The sequence below is a fragment of the Mus pahari genome, chromosome 2 (assembly GCF_900095145.1).
Source record: "Mus pahari chromosome 2, PAHARI_EIJ_v1.1, whole genome shotgun sequence".
Lineage (NCBI taxonomy): Eukaryota > Metazoa > Chordata > Mammalia > Rodentia > Muridae > Mus > Mus pahari.
The window spans coordinates 28,210,536-28,228,950 of record NC_034591.1 but is presented as its reverse complement, the minus strand read 5'-3'; the positions used below and the strand labels follow the sequence as shown (position 1 = coordinate 28,228,950).

Genomic DNA, 18,415 nt, shown 5'->3' with positions numbered 1-18,415 from the left:
GTCAACTAGTTAGAACAGAAACCCTACCACACTCAACTGTAAGGTCAAGGGGCACAGCACAATGGAAACGTTGGAGGACAGTCAGAATTGTCTAGCAGATGAGTGCCTCTGGCTGCCTTTGGTCCCGGGTTCCCTGTGATGTGGAGATATTTAACAGCATGCTCAAGGCATAGGTTTGAGTAGTGGAATAATGTATGTCAAGGGCCTTAACTGATGTTACTTTATCTTTCTAGATTTCTGTTCGTGATTGCAAGCTAAATAAGGGTCTTTAGTAATTTTATACACTGTAAATCTTTCACAAGTAGGCAACTACACGAATAATAAAACGAACGGACACACTATAAAACAAAACAGTTTACTGTTTCAAGACGGGAGGACCTGCTACACCCGCAGGAAGCTCTGGGAGGACCTTCGCTGTCCCAGCATTCCGCGCGCTGCCCTGCAGCTCTTCCCCCTCTCGTCTCTATGGTCGCGCCGGCGTTGGCAGGATCGGCGCCTCCCGAGTACTGAGGCTTCCAACTTTGCGGCCGGTCCGAGCGGCTTGGGGCTTGGCGCGGCGCGATGTCCGAGAAGAAGCAGCCGGTCGACTTGGGTCTCCTGGAAGAGGACGACGAGTTCGAGGAGTTTCCCGCGGAAGGTAACCGCCAGGCCGCGCGCTGGGCCCGGGGCCTCCGGTGGGGCGGCGCCGGGCCTGCTCTCGGAGTCTGCGGGGGATGAGCTGGGCCCGGCGGCGCGGATCCCGGCGCGGCCTCCGGGTGCCCGGGCCTCGGGTTCCGCGTCCCGGTAGCCGTCGCTTCGTGGCGCGGCCTAGTGTTTGGCGCCGGGAGGAACCAGGTGAAGCTGGGCCCACGGTGCAGGGAGCTTGTGGCCCTTTAACTTCAACCCGGGACTCTGGGCGTCTACAAAGTCTCTTGCTTTCCTTCGCTTTCCCAGCCTCAGTCCCACTGTTGCCCCGGGCAGCGCGAATGAGCCCCGAGAAGCAGGATGATACATACAGTCGTGTGTGGTGTAGTCATTACAGATTTTGCCTCAATTTCTGTTCCTCTCCATTTACGGTCACGTGAATTAACCCAAGCTTTATAAAAACTCTTAACCACCTGCCTTCGAAACTAACTCCAATGCTAGGGATGCTTTAGTTTTCTCATTGGAGGTAATAATCTAGCTAATGTTGAAGAGGCTGCTATGATCTTGGGAATGTTGAGTGCTTCGCTTCTATTGGCGCAGTCCATTTCCACAAACACAGGAAGTAGATACTAATGTACTTACCATTATTCACGTAAGGAAACAGAAGTTTGAAACGGTCGAGAAACAGGCCCATTGTCAACACTGCATGGAAATGGTGAAACTGAGGCGCCATAATTTACACCAGAGTCCTTAACTTGAGCAGTTCTCTCCTGTTTGCTAGGCCTCTTTTGCCAAGTTAGTTTTTCAAGTTCATTACTTTGTTGGCTAATTGTTTTGAGTAGATTTCCCAAGTATTTTACCTTGTTTTTAAAAAGTGAGTTAGACTGTGTCTTTCTGAAGACCATAGGAAGAGAATTGTGGTTAGTCGTGTACACATATGTGGCATCAAGCAATTATCACTTGACAAAAATTGTACTTAGTTACCCCACCATGATCTCAGTGTGCATAAAATCACATCACGGGAGCATTTAGTCTGAGTATAATGTAGTGTTTTAGTGAAAGAGAACATTAGTGTGTATATTATGCAACCTCATAAACCAATTCAGAAGATACATTTCCTCTGAGTTAGGAGTCTATACTATGGGATAGTTTGCCTTTTGGTAATAAATTTATTTTTTCAGTCTGATGTTTTGTTTTCAGGTTCATTAATAATCCTGTAACAGCTTTGTGGTAGAATTGGCTAAGGGAGTGCAGGTTAGATTTCTTATTCCAACTACTTATTTCAGATGGTCCTTACTCCTTATTACATACAAGCTACACGGTTAAGACATTTGCTTTGCATTGTAGAGTCCAACATCTGATCTTGAAGCCATAGAGTTCACGTGTTAAAAAAATAAACAAAGATAAATTCTTGCCATTAAGTGGCCAACTCAGAATCTAAAAGGTCTTTCTGACCAATGCACCCACCCAGACTTTAACCCTCACCTTTAGTGCAAGTCTCTATTTAAAATAACTAGATAGTTGAGAACCTACCAAAGGAAACTTTTAGAGGAAACTGTCAGCTTGACGATGTACTAGATTTTTTTCAGCACCCTTTGTCAACTTTAGTATAGTGTTTGTCCTTTAGAGCCTGTATTTTGAGAAGTAGTCTGTTGAGAGTGTTGACATTTACAGTATGTTTAAACATTTCATTGAAGTTAAGGAAAAGCAAAGATGCTAAAGACAAAAGAATGCACAAGAGACTTAGTGTAAGTACAATGTCATTTATTGATCTTCCAAATTTGTTGTTTCTGTTTGAATGTATAGAGCCTAGTTGGGGAATCTTTATATTTAGAATGAGAAGTAACATTTTAAAAGATTTGTTCTACATGTGTGTTTCTTGTCTAGTTAACAGTTACATAGCCTTAATTCATATTAGGAAGATTTTTTGCTATATATAAAGATTAATTCTCTGGGTGAAATCACTGAATATTTACAAATTTAAATCTTCGATTAAAAACTAAAAGAAAGAAATAGAACCTGAAAAAAATAACCCAGAAGAACTTTTTTTGTTTGAGACTAAACATGTTCTTTCTTATTTTTGGTGTTGTCATGATATAGATTCTCTGTTGCTGTTGAGATGTGATCCATGGACCACCAGTCTTGGCATTTGCATTGTTTGGGAAGATGTTAGAAACACCTCTTAGAATTTGAATCTTTCAGTATTTGAGTTTTCTTTTAAGTTTTTTTTTTTTTTTTTTGTTCCCCGATTTACTTTCAAGTGCTTTCCCTTCAGAAAAAACCATTTTTTTCTTGTGATTGCCCTTTATGAAAAATACATCATTGACAAACTACTAGAGTGAATGAATCATTTTCTTGTTAAACCAATCTGGAGTTATCTGTGCCATTTATAGGATGTCTTACTGCAAGAGTCTCGTTACTTGAGAGTGTGCCAAAGTGGGGCTGGCCCTCTCTGGATTGTGTATAGACTGTACACTGTGGAGCTTGTCCCTGGCAAGTAATTGAATTGTTTTCATAGTGTGTCGGGAATGTTGTTGCTACAGCTCCTCCCAGATTAAGAACCTGGAGATGGGATTTCAATTTAGTGATCTTAAAGAAAAATAAATTTTATTTTGAAGAGAAACCTTAAGTTAATGTTTGTGTGGAGACCTCATTGTTTCATTGAATAGCTCTTCTTCAGTGGGAAGTATAACATCTGGAATGAGTCTCTGAAGGTACAAAGGAACAAATGTTCCATTTATCCCCCTAGTTCCCTTGTTTAGTCTGAATCTGTTACATTGGCAATTCCTTAAAATTATTCTAATTGGTGGGTATGTACTATAATGGTCATTCAGAGGGAGCTGTTACAAAATCATGTTTAGAATCTTTGTGTAATGTATTCTACACAATTTCTAGTTGTTTATGCTGAGTGAGAATAGGCTTTGTAAGGAAACCATTCAAATCGAAAGTTCTGGTATGGCTGGTTTTAATATATTTCTGGAGGCCTTCAGAAAGAGTGTTAGACCCAGGTAGTAACTTTGTGAGAACATTTCAAATTGTATCCATGCAGGTTAGGTTGGTGGTTGCAGAGTGGGTTATAAAATTGAAGTTGTTGTGTAATTGAATCTTGAAACTACTTTTTTCCTTGTCAGACAGATATTGAAAGGATTTTAAAGTATTGCTGATTTCTTTTCACTGACAATTAGAAGTGGATGATAAAAGTGGGAAGAAACAGTGATTGTTTTGTCTTTTGTTTATTTGCTTTTTCCTTTTCCAGAGCTAAGATACTTGGTTTATATTGTCTTGCTTTTTAGAATATTTTAAGTGAAATTGGAAACAGGATTTTCAAGAGTTCTCCTGTTAACTATTGTATACGTTTTCAATAAGCAGTGAAACATACATACACAAACACACACACCGAAAAATCAGGAGTGCGATACTCCCCACCACTTCACCCTGACCCATTAAATTCCTGGGTAAGACCTTGATACAGTTGAGAGTCTGTCTGTTGAATCCGTGGGCCAGTCATCTCCTGAAGTTTCTGCTTAGTTTCTGCTGGGTAACTAAGGCCCTCTCACTGCTGTCTGACAAAGTAGGACATCTTGTGGAGGTCTGATTGATCATCTGATGAGTACTTTAGTGTATCACAGTCACGTAACTCATAGAGGTAAAAATGGCCATCATTTTGTGAATGGGTTGCCAAGGAATTTAAATGTGTAGTTAGGGTTTTATTACTGTGAAGAGACATCATTGGTGCTGGCTTACAGTTCAGACTTTAATCTATTATTGTTATAGGGGAAGCATGGATGGTGTACAGGCAGACATGGTGCTGGAGAGGTACCTGAGAGTTCTACATCTGGATCCATAGCAGGCAGAAGGAGGAGACTGAGTCGCTAGGCCAGGCTTGAGCTTCAAAAGCCTTGAAAACCACCTCTAGTGCTAATTTCCTTCAACAAAGCCTAACCTACTCCAACAAGGCCACACCTCCTAATGCCATTCCCTGTGAGCCTATCTGGCCGTTTTCATTCAAACCACTACCCATGTGCTATACATAGATGTGGTAGGAAAGATTTGTTATAAGAATACCATTAAAATATTAACTTGAGGCTGGGTGGTGGTGGCACACACGTTTAATCCCAGCATTTGGGAGGCAGAGGCAGAGGCAGAGGCAGAGGCAGAGGCAGAGGCAGAGAGGCAGAGGCAGACTGATTTCAGTGAGTTCAAGGCCAGACAGACTTACAGAGTTCCAGAGTTCCAGGACAACTAAGGGTACACAGAGAAACCCTGTCTTAAAAAACAAACAAAATTAACTTGAACATTGGTACTAATTATTAGAAGGATTTTGTTTGTTTGTTTGTTTTTAGATAAATATAGAAGACAGACAGGACCATTGTTGACTGTTTTCCATACTGTCCAGTTAGTTTACCTTGCACCAACAGGGGATTTGGCATTAACAATTATTAAATGTATTGTAGTAGTCATATAAACAAGTCCATCCAACATTTAAGTTAGTTGCATAGTGCTTGTATGACATAAAAAATTTGTGTCACTCAAACTTTAAAAGAAGATACCTAGCCTACTTGCTAAATAAGAAGATACCTACCAAATGTCCATTTTTAGAAATTATATTCAGAGATTGAAAGATGGCTTAGTGGTTAAGATCCCTAGCTGTTCTTCCAAAGGACGGGTTCCATCCCCAGCACCTACAAGGCAGCTCACAACAGTCTGTAACTCCAGTTCCAGGAGATCTAGCATCCTCACACAGACATATATGCAGGCAAAAACCAGCCCATGAAATAAAAATAGTAAATAAATAAATAATTGTATTTAAAGAAGTAAAACTTTGAATCTATACAATAGCTGTTTTGAGGGAGAGTTGTTGAAACCATGTAAATATTGATTCTAATCCCCAAGCCATTAATGCATTTATTTACTTATTTCTCATATATTTATCTTACTGTGTGCTGATGGATTCTTAATTCAATGAATTATTATTTTATTTTTATTTCTTACCATCTGATATGAATATGGAAAACCCCAGGCTTGTTTTTGTGTGTTTTTAACATGTCCCCATCATTCTCTCTACATTTGCTGCCATGTAACACAAGATGCTGGAAGCCAACCTTGGATTTCCCTACTTTGGTTGGAGTGGAGAACAGGATCTTTATTCTAGTTATGCTCATTGCTTTTAGGGTGGTATTGCTCCTAGAGGAAGGAACAAGAAAGAGAACCTGCAGTTATATGTATGTGTGGATATATAAAACCACAAGTCTACCTGGTTCCTCCACTTGGAGTTGAGAACCACAGGTTCCTTGTGGTTTTTTGTTTGTTTGCCTTACACACCTGGCCACTGTATCTCAAGTGTATATTGTCTGTTTATCTTAAATGTGTTGACCATTGTTTATCCTCTTTTCTGCTGGCCTATAAAGCTCTGCTCACCTTTTTGGACTTAGCCTACTGTGTGGCGGAGTTTCTCTCTCTTTCTCTCTCTCTCTCTCTCTCTCTCTCTCTCTCTCTCTCTCTCTCTCTCTCTCTCTCTCTCTCTCTCTCTCTCTCTCTTCTCTCTCTCTCTCTCTTCTCTCTCTTCCTCACTCTAGTAGAAATGACTTCTTCATTCTCTCCAGGCTGTGACACACTGACCACATATGATGCCTCTTCATAGCAATGTTCTCTTTCATTACCTTGGACACTTCATCCAAAACCATGTGCATTTTAAATTTAAACATATATTCTCAAATTTCCTTTTGAGAAGAGTTATGTTGATACATATTTTCATTTATATTTCATGTTTATTAAGCTTTCTTGCACCAGATATTGAATGTTTTCATCATTACCAATTTGATGTATGAAAAGTGACAGTCTATCATTTATTTCAGGTCATTTTAATTCTTTTTCTTTTAGTTGTGTGATATATATATATATATATATATATATATATATATATATATATATATATATACCCAAAGTTAGCACTAGGGATAACCTTCTCTATCATATTTTGAAGCTGGGTTTCTCAGTGAACCTGAAACTCAGCAGTTTGGCAAGACTAGGTGTCCAGCAAACCCTCGGGGTCTTCTCTTTCTCCCCAATACTACAAGTGCCTGCTGCAGCACTCAGCTTTCTCCATAGGTGCTGAGGAGCCAAATTCAGGTCTTTGTGGTTACACTGCAGGCATTTTACCCATCTGAGCTATCTTCTAGCCCCTTGTTTTCTATTGATTTTTTTTTTTTGAGAGAGAGATTAACTATTATATTTTTCCTTGAATTGCTAGCCCCAATCTTTAGTTTCTTTGTCTATGATTTATGCATGATAATTTGAGTTGTAAAAGGGTTTTCTAACTGTGCTAGCCTGCTTGGACTGCCAGAAGAAAATCCTATAGACTGGTGCCCTAAACAACAGAATTGTATTTTCAATTCAGTCTGGTGCGACAGGTGTTGGCAGTCCTTCCTACTCACAAGGAAAGCTGCCTTCTCTTTTTTGTACTCCAATCATGAGGTTCCCGCCTTCATGACCTCATTCAGCCTGAATTATCCCTCACCCCCTCTGTAGAGAGCTATTCATATACTATTATAAGACACAGGAAATGTATAGCTACATAAAACTAGCATACTTTGTATATACATAGGATACATTGTTTAGGGATACATGAAAATCAAAATGAATAATCCCTACAGAGGTAGGAGATAAGAGTTATAAGCCAGAATGTTAGATAGCACAAATTCTTTGGAAACTATCTGATTAACTTTTATTTTAGTGCTTATGTAGACTGAGCATACAACAAGCAGCTGTGACTTTTGTAGTATTTAATATTGCTACCTGCTTGTTAAGTTTTGCTCATTGCAAACTGAATTATAAAAATATTAAAGGAGAAGTAAAAATTGTGAAAATTATATGATCTTCTTTTGAAGTGTTTAAAGTTCACCAAATATCTTTATCCAATTCGGTACTGTCTTTATTCTGAAAGTTTCTCTACTTGTATTTCTTTCTTTTTTTTTTTTTTTAATTATACTAAGTCATACATAAGCTTTATTTTACAATGTTAATGTACAGTAAGAAAATTGAACAATTTTCATAACTTCATGGGTTTTTTTTATTATTATTTTCTTTATTTACATTACAAATGCTATCCCGAAAGTTCCCTATCCATTTCCCCCCCCCCCCCGCCCCTGTTCCCCTACCCACCCACTCCCACTACTTGGTCCAGGCCTTCCCTTGTGCTGGGTCATTCTACTTGTATTTCTTAACCCTACAAGTGCTTCTACAATTAACATGTAACAAGTGATTTATTTATTTGATGTATACTAATTGCTTCCTATAAATGTTAACTGAGGAATACAGAGAGAAAATGACTTTAGCTGCCATTGTCAGTCCTAAATGCTTCACATAGTCTTACTGTTCATAACAGCTCTGTGAGGTATAGCCTTTTTACCCAGGGCTTAGCAAAATAAAATAAAATTAATTAATTAAAATAACTTGAGTCATACTAGGTAGATACTGTACTGACGTAAATTTCAACTCTACAGCATCTGCATTTGAATGTAGTAAAGAATAATTTTCCTAAAGCTTTTATCAAATAATTAAAAATGTTTAATAGGCCGGGCGTGGTGGCCCTCACCTTTAATCCCAGCACTTAGGAGGCAGAGGCAGGCAGATTTCTGAGTTCGAGGCCAGCCTAGTCTACAGAGTGAGTTCCAGGACAGCCAGAGCTACACAGAGAAACCCTGTCTCGAAAAACAAAAAAAACAAAACAAAACAAAAAAAAAGTTTAATAGTTGTAATTCAAAAGAAAGGTATTTCTTGTGTTAAACAGGATGGCACAGCAGGTTAAAGGTGCTTGCTGCCAAGCCTGACAGTGGCCTGAGTTTGATCTGCAGAATCTCTGTGGTGAGGAAAGGCCTGACACCCAAGTTGTCTTCAGACTCCCACATGCTCACTGTGGGAGGAGGTACCTTCAGGCTCACACAACAAGTAAATAGATGTAGATAAGAAATCTGTCAGATTCTTCATTTATAGTAATTGGAAGGTATCTGAATCAGCTTTAGTGCACTTACTCTTAGGATAAGGTACTAAAATTTAAAAGTATATTCACTTTTATTAGACTAGTGAAGAATTTGATCCAGCATTTCTATCTTTGTAACCAACGAACGATAAAGTTATAAAAGCTATATAAGAATACCAATGATTCGGCATGCCAGGTGACTAGCTCGGTGAGTAGAGGCTCTTGCTGCCAAGCTTGTTGGTGTGCTGTAGATCTCTAGGACCCTGTGGTGGGAGGAGAGAACCAACTTCCCTGAGTAGTCTTCTGACCTCCACATGTGCACCAGGGCTTGTGCAACCACTGAGGTAGACATACTTACATACAAGGTCATTTTTAAATTACCAAGGAAATAGAGCTATTTTCATGAATCCTTAAGTCTTGCCTGTGGTATTTATTGCCTTCCTTGCTTTGTGAGACATTTTATTTTTCAAAGAATTTTATTTCTGCCCTTTACTGTCTCTCCTATTAAAGCATGGGAAGGATGTTTAAAGAGCTCATTCGAATTCAATGAGAGACATTAGAAATCACACCACTTTAAAGAAACAGACTTAAGAAGTTTTACTTTTTCAGATTAAGAATTGACACTTCATAAAACAAATAACCAACTCAGTTACATTTCTTGTTGGTGGTTCTTTGAAGCATTTGGTTACAAATTAACAAGGGGTGTGTGTGTGTGTGTGTGTGTGTGTGTGTGTGTGTGTGTGTGTTCCCCTCTCACAAAGTTAAAAGAAGTAAAGCCATCATGGAGACATTTGAATGACACCGAGTAATAGCATTATTAAAGTCAACGTTTTGAATCAAATAATAATTTGAATTAATAGTTTTTGGAACCCTATAATTTTCGTGTTTCTAAAAAGGCAATTGCTTTAGAAGACAATTAAGGTTCTGCAGTGCTTTTGAAAGATTTCATAAGGTGTATCAAAAAGTACTTTATTTTTATTATTTTATATTTTTAAGTTCCGTCTTTCCACACATGATCATTTCCTTCTTAGGGGCCAGTGCAAATGAAACTGCTTACTTAACACAAAGTTGTTTAGTCAGAAGTTTCAGGCTGAGTGTTGGCTTGATGTGTAAGTGTTTAATTTTTCCATTGTAGGTTTACTGACATCACACACATCGTTTCTAAAAAACTTAGTGTGAAGTCTTTGTTCAAATTATTGTTTGGCTAATTTTGTTTTTAAACTTTAAACTCCCTCAGGTATGATTATAAAAATTCCTAAAAGTATCTCAAACAGGTATTTGACGTCTCCTGTTTCTGTGCTCTAGCCAAACAGCATATTTACAACCAGGGTTTTAAGACTGGGGGGGTGGGGTGGAGGATTGGTTTTAAAAAGTTAATATCTTTTTGTGAGGCAGCCTTTTCTTCATCTGGTTTTGATTGTGGTAATGGTGATTATTCTCAAACCAGAAAGGGTAATGTAGAGTGATTTTTAAGACCCATTCTAGTTCCAAATATCAGTCATTTTTAAATAGTCATGTCTTGAGCATTTTATAAAAACTTCCAAGTACAAAGCCTAAATTTGTTGTAAGGAAATTTAATGAAGTAGTTTCCTTTGAATTTTAATAAGGAAAGGTTTAATAATAACATTTCTTTAAGGGGAAAAACTAGTTAGATTACTAAATGGCCATAGAACTATAGTCAGTACAGTAAGACTGGAGGGAATATGGAGAAGAGAAAGGAATATTACCAGCCAATCATTAGTAAAATCAGTTGTTCTAGTACAAGTTTGACATTCAAGAAATTAGATGTTTGTAAACAAATCTGGGATTATTTGAAGGCTTTGTTCAATTTTAATTAAAAATTAAAACCATCACATGGGTCTTGGTAATTTTGTGATGTAGAGAAACATCTACTGTCCGAAATGAAGCTTCTTTAAACATTACTATCATTTATGTGCATGCCTGGTGATATACTGCAGTCAGCCAGGTCTACCTACTAGAAGCTCTACCGCCTTCAGAGAAGTGCCACAGGCTGAAGACCAACATGGAATATTTCAGATTCAAACCATAAGACTGGAAATCCTTATCGCTGTTTTTTCTTTTCTTTTTTTCTTCTCCTTTTATTGTGTGTGTGTGTGTGTGTGTGTGTGTATGTGTGTGTGTGTATACATACATACATATAATAATATATCTTGATTATGATTTCCCTTCCCAGTTCCTCCCCTCCTCCCTTCTCATCTGGAGCCATTCTTTTTCTGTTTCTTATTAGAAAACAAACAGGCTTCTAAGGAGTAATAATAAAGTAAAATAAAATAGATAAAATAAAAAACAAACTTTGGAACTGGACAGAAGAAACAGGAAAAGAGCCCAAGAGAAAGCCCAAGAAACAAAGCCCCACTCACACACTGGGGAATCCCACCAAAAACTACTAGACTGAAGCCGTAATATACACTCAGAGGACCTGCTGCAAACCTGTGCTTGCCGTATTTCTAATAGGCCACTCGTAAGATGAAACTCATGGTTAGGACAAACTCATAGAAATCACCCAAGAATTACTGGGCTTGGGATAAAGGTGGAGGAAAGCAAACAAAAATATACAAGATCAGATTTTATTCTTGTGATTAGGATTTTGTGTATGTTCCTCGACCTTGTTCATGTGCTTAGTGCTAGTTGTTATTTAGAATAACAGAGGCAGATATAGTAGATGTTATTCCTAAGGAACTGAGACATAATTTAATTATTGCCCAGGGTGTTCATGTTGTGATACTCAAAATGCTAGAGGTGCTATTTACCACGAGTGAATTTTTGTGCTGATGAGTTTTTTGTCAACTTGACACAAACTAGGGCCATCTTGGAAAAGGAAACTTCATCTGAGAAGATGTCTCTGCCATTTTATCCTACATGTATGCAAGCCTCTGAGTCATTTCCTTGAATAATGATTGATGTGGGAGGGCCCAGCCTACTGTGGGTGGTGCCACTCCTGGGCCCTTTGCTGAAGAGAGACCAGTTATAGAAAGTCTCACGTTCTCTTTTGTCTTATAGATTCAGAATTAACTTTATCCAGAGGCCTACGGAGTTGATGAGTGTCTATTACTGCTTACATTAAGAAGTACATGTTACATTGTTCTAGCTTAGTGGTGATACTGTTTGTGTACTTGGCTAAGGTGACAATGCTATGCCTCACCAATTTTCCCTTATAATGAGTAAGCAGTCTGTCCTGTTTGTTATCCACCCATTTTTCATTCCATAATTTTAATAGTAAAATTAGTGATCTTTTACTAAGTTGCAATGAAGTTTTACAAAATGATCATTTCTAATTCTGTCATTTTTTGTACTTACACAAATATAATTGTAAAGGATGTTATCTATTTTTCTATCTAGTATTTGTTGTAAATGGACATGGTTTTGTTGTTGTTTTTTCCTAATTCAGTATTACTGGTTTCAGGAAGATTCTATGAGCTTTGACATGCTTCTAGCATTAAAAATAAATCTAACTTGCCTGATGGTTTGCATGTCACAGATTTGAAATCAACCATTTCTTCAAGAAGCTGTGGCAGCTTTTATAATGGTGAAGAAATTGATAGTGTTTGAATTAAGTTAAGAAGTAGAAGTCAAGTAGTGAGTGAGTTCAAAATCTGGTGCAACATCAAATGTTTGGTCATTTACAAAATTCTAAGCAGACACTGAGAAGGTTGTTCAGTGGGTTAAGAATTATTTTGCTGTGCAAGCATGAGGACCTGAGTTTGAATTCTCAGTGTCCACAGCAAAAGCTATTTATGGCCGCCTTTACCTGTAACCCCAGAACTGACAGGGCAGAGACAGGAATCCTCCCTGGGGCTTGCTGGCTGCCAGCCTATCTCCAGACTCTGTGTGAGAAACACTGCCTTAATAAGGTGGAGGAATGACAGAGGAGAACACCTAGTTACGTGGGCTTCCAGACATGCGCATGTGCACTCCCACACTCACATGTATACCCCATATACACCAATGAAAGGGTTAAGTCATTTCAAAATATAAGTCTAAAATTAGGAGCTAATTAAAAATTAAGATCTTATGGTCATTCTTCATTATACAGTTTCTCCATTAGAGAGATCTGTGTAAATAAGACACATACATGACAAATGTGAAGAAACTGTGAGTGGATTTGAATGTTCAAATTTTTTGTCCCCCTCCCCCAACTCTATTTTTGATACTTCTCATACATGACTTTTCTGTGTAGCTGAGGCTGGCTTGGAGTTCATGAACCTCTATTTCTGCTTTAGTGCTGGGATTACAGGGGTGTGTTACCACACCTGGAAAAGTAATTTTATTTTAAAACAAGTGTGTTAACCTGTAAAGTATGTCAGTCAGGATTATAGCAGTTGTGTAAACCTAAGCAGGAGTTCAGGGACATACATATACATATCAGAGGATAGTTGGTGTCATTAAAATTCAATGTGAGGGGTGGGAGTGATCAAAGTGGTAGTCCCTTGGAGGCTAACTTTTCAGGATCTAAAGAAGGAACAAATGAAAAAGGATATTGTGGCTGGTTGGGAGTTTTTATTTTTAATGTTTTCTTGAGATTATATTATAATTCATCATTTCCACTTCTGTTTCTCTCTTCTAATCCTCCCTGTCCCAGCTCTCTGTCAAATTCAGGTTCTCCTTTGGTGGTGGTGATGGTGGTGGAGGTGGAGGTGGTGTGTGTTCCTGAATACATAAGTACAACCTACCGTCTGTCTATTGTCACTCGTACGGCATATGTTTTCAAGACTATTTAGCACTAGGGATGGAGCATTTTCCCTGGGGACACTGTTGTCCAGCTCTCAGCACTCCTTAGTAGTCTGTAGCTCTTTAGTGTTGCGGCCTCGTGGGCTTTCCCCGTCCATGTTAGCATGTCTATTGATATTCTTGTTCAGGTCCTATTTAGCTGTGTTTGTGAGGTTTCATGGATGTAGACCCTGATATTATGAAGAGACAATCTCACAACAGACCTCCTATTCCTTTGCTTTACAGTCTTTGTGCCCTCTTTTCTGGAATGATCCCTGAACCTTAGGAATTTTGTTGCAGATTTGGGGCTGGACACAGTCATTTCCTGTCTGTATTTGATCAGTTGGGGTTTTCTGTAATAGTCTCCATTTGTTGAAAAGCAGTTTCTATGATATGGAGAACTTATCTGTGGGTACATGTAAAAATACTTAGAATATAGTTAGGGGTTGGTTATGTTGTTTCAGTACGGTGGTAGCTACACGTTCTCCTCCACAATCCATGGTTTCACTAGCACTGGATAGTTGGCTCATTTTCCTGTACCAAGCATGATTTCCCTCCTGTTCAGCAGGCCTTAAGTCCAATTCTAGAGTGTTTGGCTTACCATCAAACTGTGCATGCTTAGGGCTATGGTGTCAGGCTGGTCATCATTGTGGTTCATAGGCACCATAGCTGGGTAGGACTGTTGGTTACCCTTTCCTTTGAAAGCTTGCGTGGCACCTTTTGATACTATGAAATATATTCCTCAGGCAGGAGGTGAATGTTCTCAGATCACAGCCAGTATAAGTCCTCTGCTCCATGTGCCCTAAGAACATAGTGTCTTAAGCAATAGGGGCTTACCTTGTCTAGTGTGAATGTTCATTCTAGACTAAAGGTAATAGGAATAGAAGATCAGTTTTAGAATTATTTTAGGAACTAAATAAGCAGAATTTAGTGCATGTATAGAGAAGAAATTTCAGGGTGATTCCTCTACTTTTCCGTCTTTAGGCCAGTTAGAGTCAGTTACATATAGAATTAGAAGGTATAAAGGATACACCTTAACAGTGGAGATATATTTGGAAACCAACAGTGTATTGCTGAACTGTTGCTGAAGGATATACTAAAAGTAGAGGGTGAAGCAGGGATGCAGTTTCTAATTCAGGTATTCCATAAGTTAGTATTCAAAAGCACAAAGAAAGATTTCGGAGATAGCTTCCTAGAAGTACTAACTAAATATTTGGTTGTATAAAGCTAAATAATTGATTAGTCCTTTGCTTGAATAATTGCCTTAGAGCTTCTGTACTGTCAATATTGTTTTAGCAATAGATATTTATTTTTGTAAGTGTGTATATACATATATGCAGAATGTGTACACAGGTGTGCAGAGGCCAGAGTTGAATGTCGGCAGTCTTTCTCTGTTCTTCTTAATTCCATCCCCACTCACTGAACCAGGAACTCACCATTACAGGCATCTGCCACTGCAGGTTCTGAGTCCAAACTCAGTTCTTTATGCATGCACACTGAGCAGTCTCCAACCCCTCAATAGACAATTGCCCTCTGTAAGAATGCCTAGAGAGACTTACTGGGTGTTTTTCTGGTTCTAAGTAAAGCTGAAATCGAAGCCTGTCCTTCACAGCCAAAAGGAAAGAGGAAAAGGAACAAAATGTTCTCTCCCTCCCCCTGTACATATTTAGGTTTTCCTTCTATCAAAAGTCAAGTGGGACTTCCCAGTGCACATCTGTCATTTCAGCACCTGGGGTATGGGGCAGGAAGATGAAGAATACAAGGCCACACTCTCCAACACGATGGCTTTCACACCACTCTTGATCTGGAGGAGATCCTCTCTCAAAAAACTTCTAAACTTTGTATTGCTTTATGTTTGCTAAATATTAGTGGTAGCTTATAATTTGAATATGTTTCTTTTTAGTTCTTTGAAGAATTCATACAATGTATTTTGATCATATTCATCCTTTCCACCAAATTCTTCCCAGATTTACCTCCTTCCCTACCCTACCCAACTTTGTGTCTTTTTTCCCACACCCATCAAGTCCAGTATGTGCTTCCTGTATATTCTGAATGTTTGGCCTTCCCCTGGAGTGTGGTCAACTTACTCTAGGCTCTTAAGAAAACTGACTCTTACTCTCAAAGCAGTTATCAGGGGCCAATAGCTCCTCAGCTAGGCCCAGGAACCCATGTCCACATCCTGTCTTGATGTTGGATTTGACAACGTCTTGATGTTGGATTTTGAGTTTCCTTGAGTGTACTGACAAAATAACTTGAATTCATTGTGCACAGCTGCCCTGTTATATATGGAGGAGGGGAACAAGAGAGCAAATGTTGCAGATTTGTGGGGGAAGATTACAATTTTTTTAGGTAAATTGTTAGTTGTTTTGTTTTATCTTTGAGTTGAGGGGTACATAAAGCTTATGTTTGTGGAAATAACCTATGAGAAATACTTAGACATCTCTTTTCATTTTCAGACTGGGCTGGCTTAGATGAAGATGAAGATGCACATGTCTGGGAGGATAATTGGGATGATGACAATGTAGAAGATGACTTCTCTAATCAGTTACGGTAGGTTTTCAGCCACATTTTTATTGTAGTTCAATATTAATTTTAAATATCCAGCTTCCATAGATAGTGGTCCTCTTAAAACTTTTGGGGTAATTCTTTCATTATGTAAAATCAGACATATTACCTTTGGATTTTTAAACAGGAATATTTCAGGAAATTGCATGCAACTTCTATTCCTTTTAAAAAGGTAGTTAAATAGAAGCATATTTACTATTTTTCATGAACTGCATCTTGTCAACATGTATTTTCAACCAATGTTTAATAACTGAGCAGAAATTAGGATTTCTCGTTTTTGGAGATTGGAGTTATAGTAGTCTACTTTATTGTATGTGACACAAGTTCACCTGCTTTGCCTATTCTGGACATTTCATATAAATGCTATTGTAAAAGATATGTCCTTCTTCCACTTAGCATAATCTTTCCCAAATTCAGAAATACTGTAGTATATAGCAGTACTTATAACTCAATAATTCTCTAATGTAGGATATGCCACATTTTATGTGCTTGCCAGTTTGGGGACATTTTTACTTTTTGTATGCTGTATATAGTGTGCTGCTTTGAGCACACAGGGCATACATTTGAACACCTATTTTCAGGTTTTGGGGAATTTGAGGTGACATTTCTGGGTTGTATGATAATTCTCTGTTTTACCTTCTTTAAAGAACTGTCAGACTTGTCTATAATCACTGAAAAGTTTTTCCAATAGCAATGATAAAACATGTTAGTATTCATTTATTTTTCTTTAAATCTTGTATGTGAAGACTATGAAGCTGTATCTCCTTGTAATTTCAATTTTAATTTTTATGTACTTCTTGACCATGTGTAACATTTGGGAGAAGGGAAGGTCTGTTTATTCTTGGTATTAAAGCCTTGTCAGATAGCCTGCTAGGTTGTCTCTTATTTTGTTATGTCATTTTCAAAATTTAAAATTTTGGTGGTCAAGTTTATTCTTTTGTTACTTACACGTTTGGTATCAGAACTCATTACTAAATAGATAGTGAAGATTTATCCCTGTGTCTTTCTGGAAGAATTATATAGCTGAGATCTTACTATTAGGCCTTAAATTCATTTTGAATGAATTTTGGCATATGATTTTTTTTTTTTTTTTTTTGTAAAAGTATAACTCACTTTTACACGTGTGCTTTTATATTTCCCAACACCATTTCCCAACACTATTTGTTGAACAGGAACTACTTTACTTCCGTATATGTTTATATTTACATAGTTATAAAGATTGTACAATTGATAAAATTTTATGTGAACTTTGCAAGTGTCAGAGTTTTGTTGAAATGTCTAAAAATACAGCTGACTGGTAATGTGGCCACCTTGCATGCATGATTTTAGTCCTTATCTCCACCCAAACAGCCAGACCAGCAAAAGCTTACATCAGAGATTGGCAAGATGGTTCAGTGATTTAGACACTTGTTGTTCTTGAGGGCTCAGACTCAATTTCTGATACCTGCATGGTGACTCACAACTTCTGTGGGCAATAGGCATACAAGCAGTATACACATGTGCATGTAGGCAAAACTTCATTCACATAAAATAATTAAATCTGAAAGAATATTTTAAATTCTATTTAAATATACATTAGAAATAGGACTTTATAGTATAGTATTTGCAAGGTTCTTGGAGGATAGTAAATAGTCTTTCATTTATTTTCTAAGTAGGTTTATATATGGGAAAATTAATGAAAATAAAATGTAGTTAGAAGATAAACAAAATTTTAAATTATTATATTACTGATACCCAATTTCCTTCTTAGGGTTTCATTTTAGGAAGTCAAATAAAGCTGTTTTGTAATGTTTTAAGCTAGTGATCCAAGCTTAATTTCGTTATTCTGTCTTAGAAGCAGCTTAGAAAAACTGCTAACACTCATCTTCTTTGTCTTGTTGCAGCGCTGAGCTGGAGAAGCATGGCTACAAGATGGAGACGTCATAGCATCCAGGGGTGTCCCAGGAACCTTAACCATGGACTCTACCACAGTCTAGGACAGAGAAAACAGGATGGGATACTTTAAAGAACATGTTTATTTCATTATCTGCTTGGATTTATTTTTGTTTTATAACAAAAAAATAAGTAAATAAATGTTTTGATCTAATCTTTTTGGTTCAGATGTCTTGATCTTTTGCCTCTATTCCTAAATTTTATATTCATGATTTATAAAAAACTTATATAGTCCCACTAAAGTCCACGTAATAAATTTTTTAAATATTAATCAGTCAGATGTTAGGATTCATCAGATTACCATATCCAATTTTACAAGATGTTTCTATTATATGACAGTAAACTTCAATGTCTTTTGTGTTTCTTTTACTGTAACACTTACGGAAATTTTTAAGGAGTCCCTTTAAAACTTGTGTTTTTAAAATATTAATCATTTTAAATATCTGTAATTTACTTAGTTTCTGAGCTATTAATAATGTTCTTAAGTGATTGGTAGAGTCTGTTGGCTCTTTGGTCACACTTCTAAGAATCATATCTCTGTTGAAATTGGGGAAGTGAGCCCTGGATATTTTAGCAATGTGTGTATTC

The 18,415-nt window shown here is 37.7% G+C and overlaps 1 protein-coding gene across 1 annotated transcript; it reads left to right on the top strand.

Annotated features, from left to right (window-relative positions):
• The first annotated feature begins 457 nt into the window (after window positions 1-457).
• On the top strand, window positions 458-17,986 carry Sem1 (SEM1 26S proteasome complex subunit). Its single transcript, XM_021191479.1, has 3 exons — window positions 458-637; window positions 15,787-15,880; window positions 17,779-17,986. Exons 1-3 carry the CDS (start codon window positions 562-564, stop codon window positions 17,819-17,821), a joined length of 213 nt encoding a protein of 70 aa, XP_021047138.1. The 5' UTR covers window positions 458-561; the 3' UTR covers window positions 17,822-17,986.
• Window positions 17,987-18,415: the final 429 nt, after the last annotated feature.

Coding starts and splice junctions, on each gene's coding strand:
- Sem1 (XM_021191479.1), top strand. CDS start 562: ATGTCCGAGAAGAAGCAGCCGGTCGACTTGGGTCTCCTGGAAGAGGAC. Junction 638..15,786: donor CGAGGAGTTTCCCGCGGAAG/GTAACCGCCAGG, acceptor TTTCATTTTCAG/ACTGGGCTGGCTTAGATGAA. Junction 15,881..17,778: donor GACTTCTCTAATCAGTTACG/GTAGGTTTTCAG, acceptor GTCTTGTTGCAG/CGCTGAGCTGGAGAAGCATG.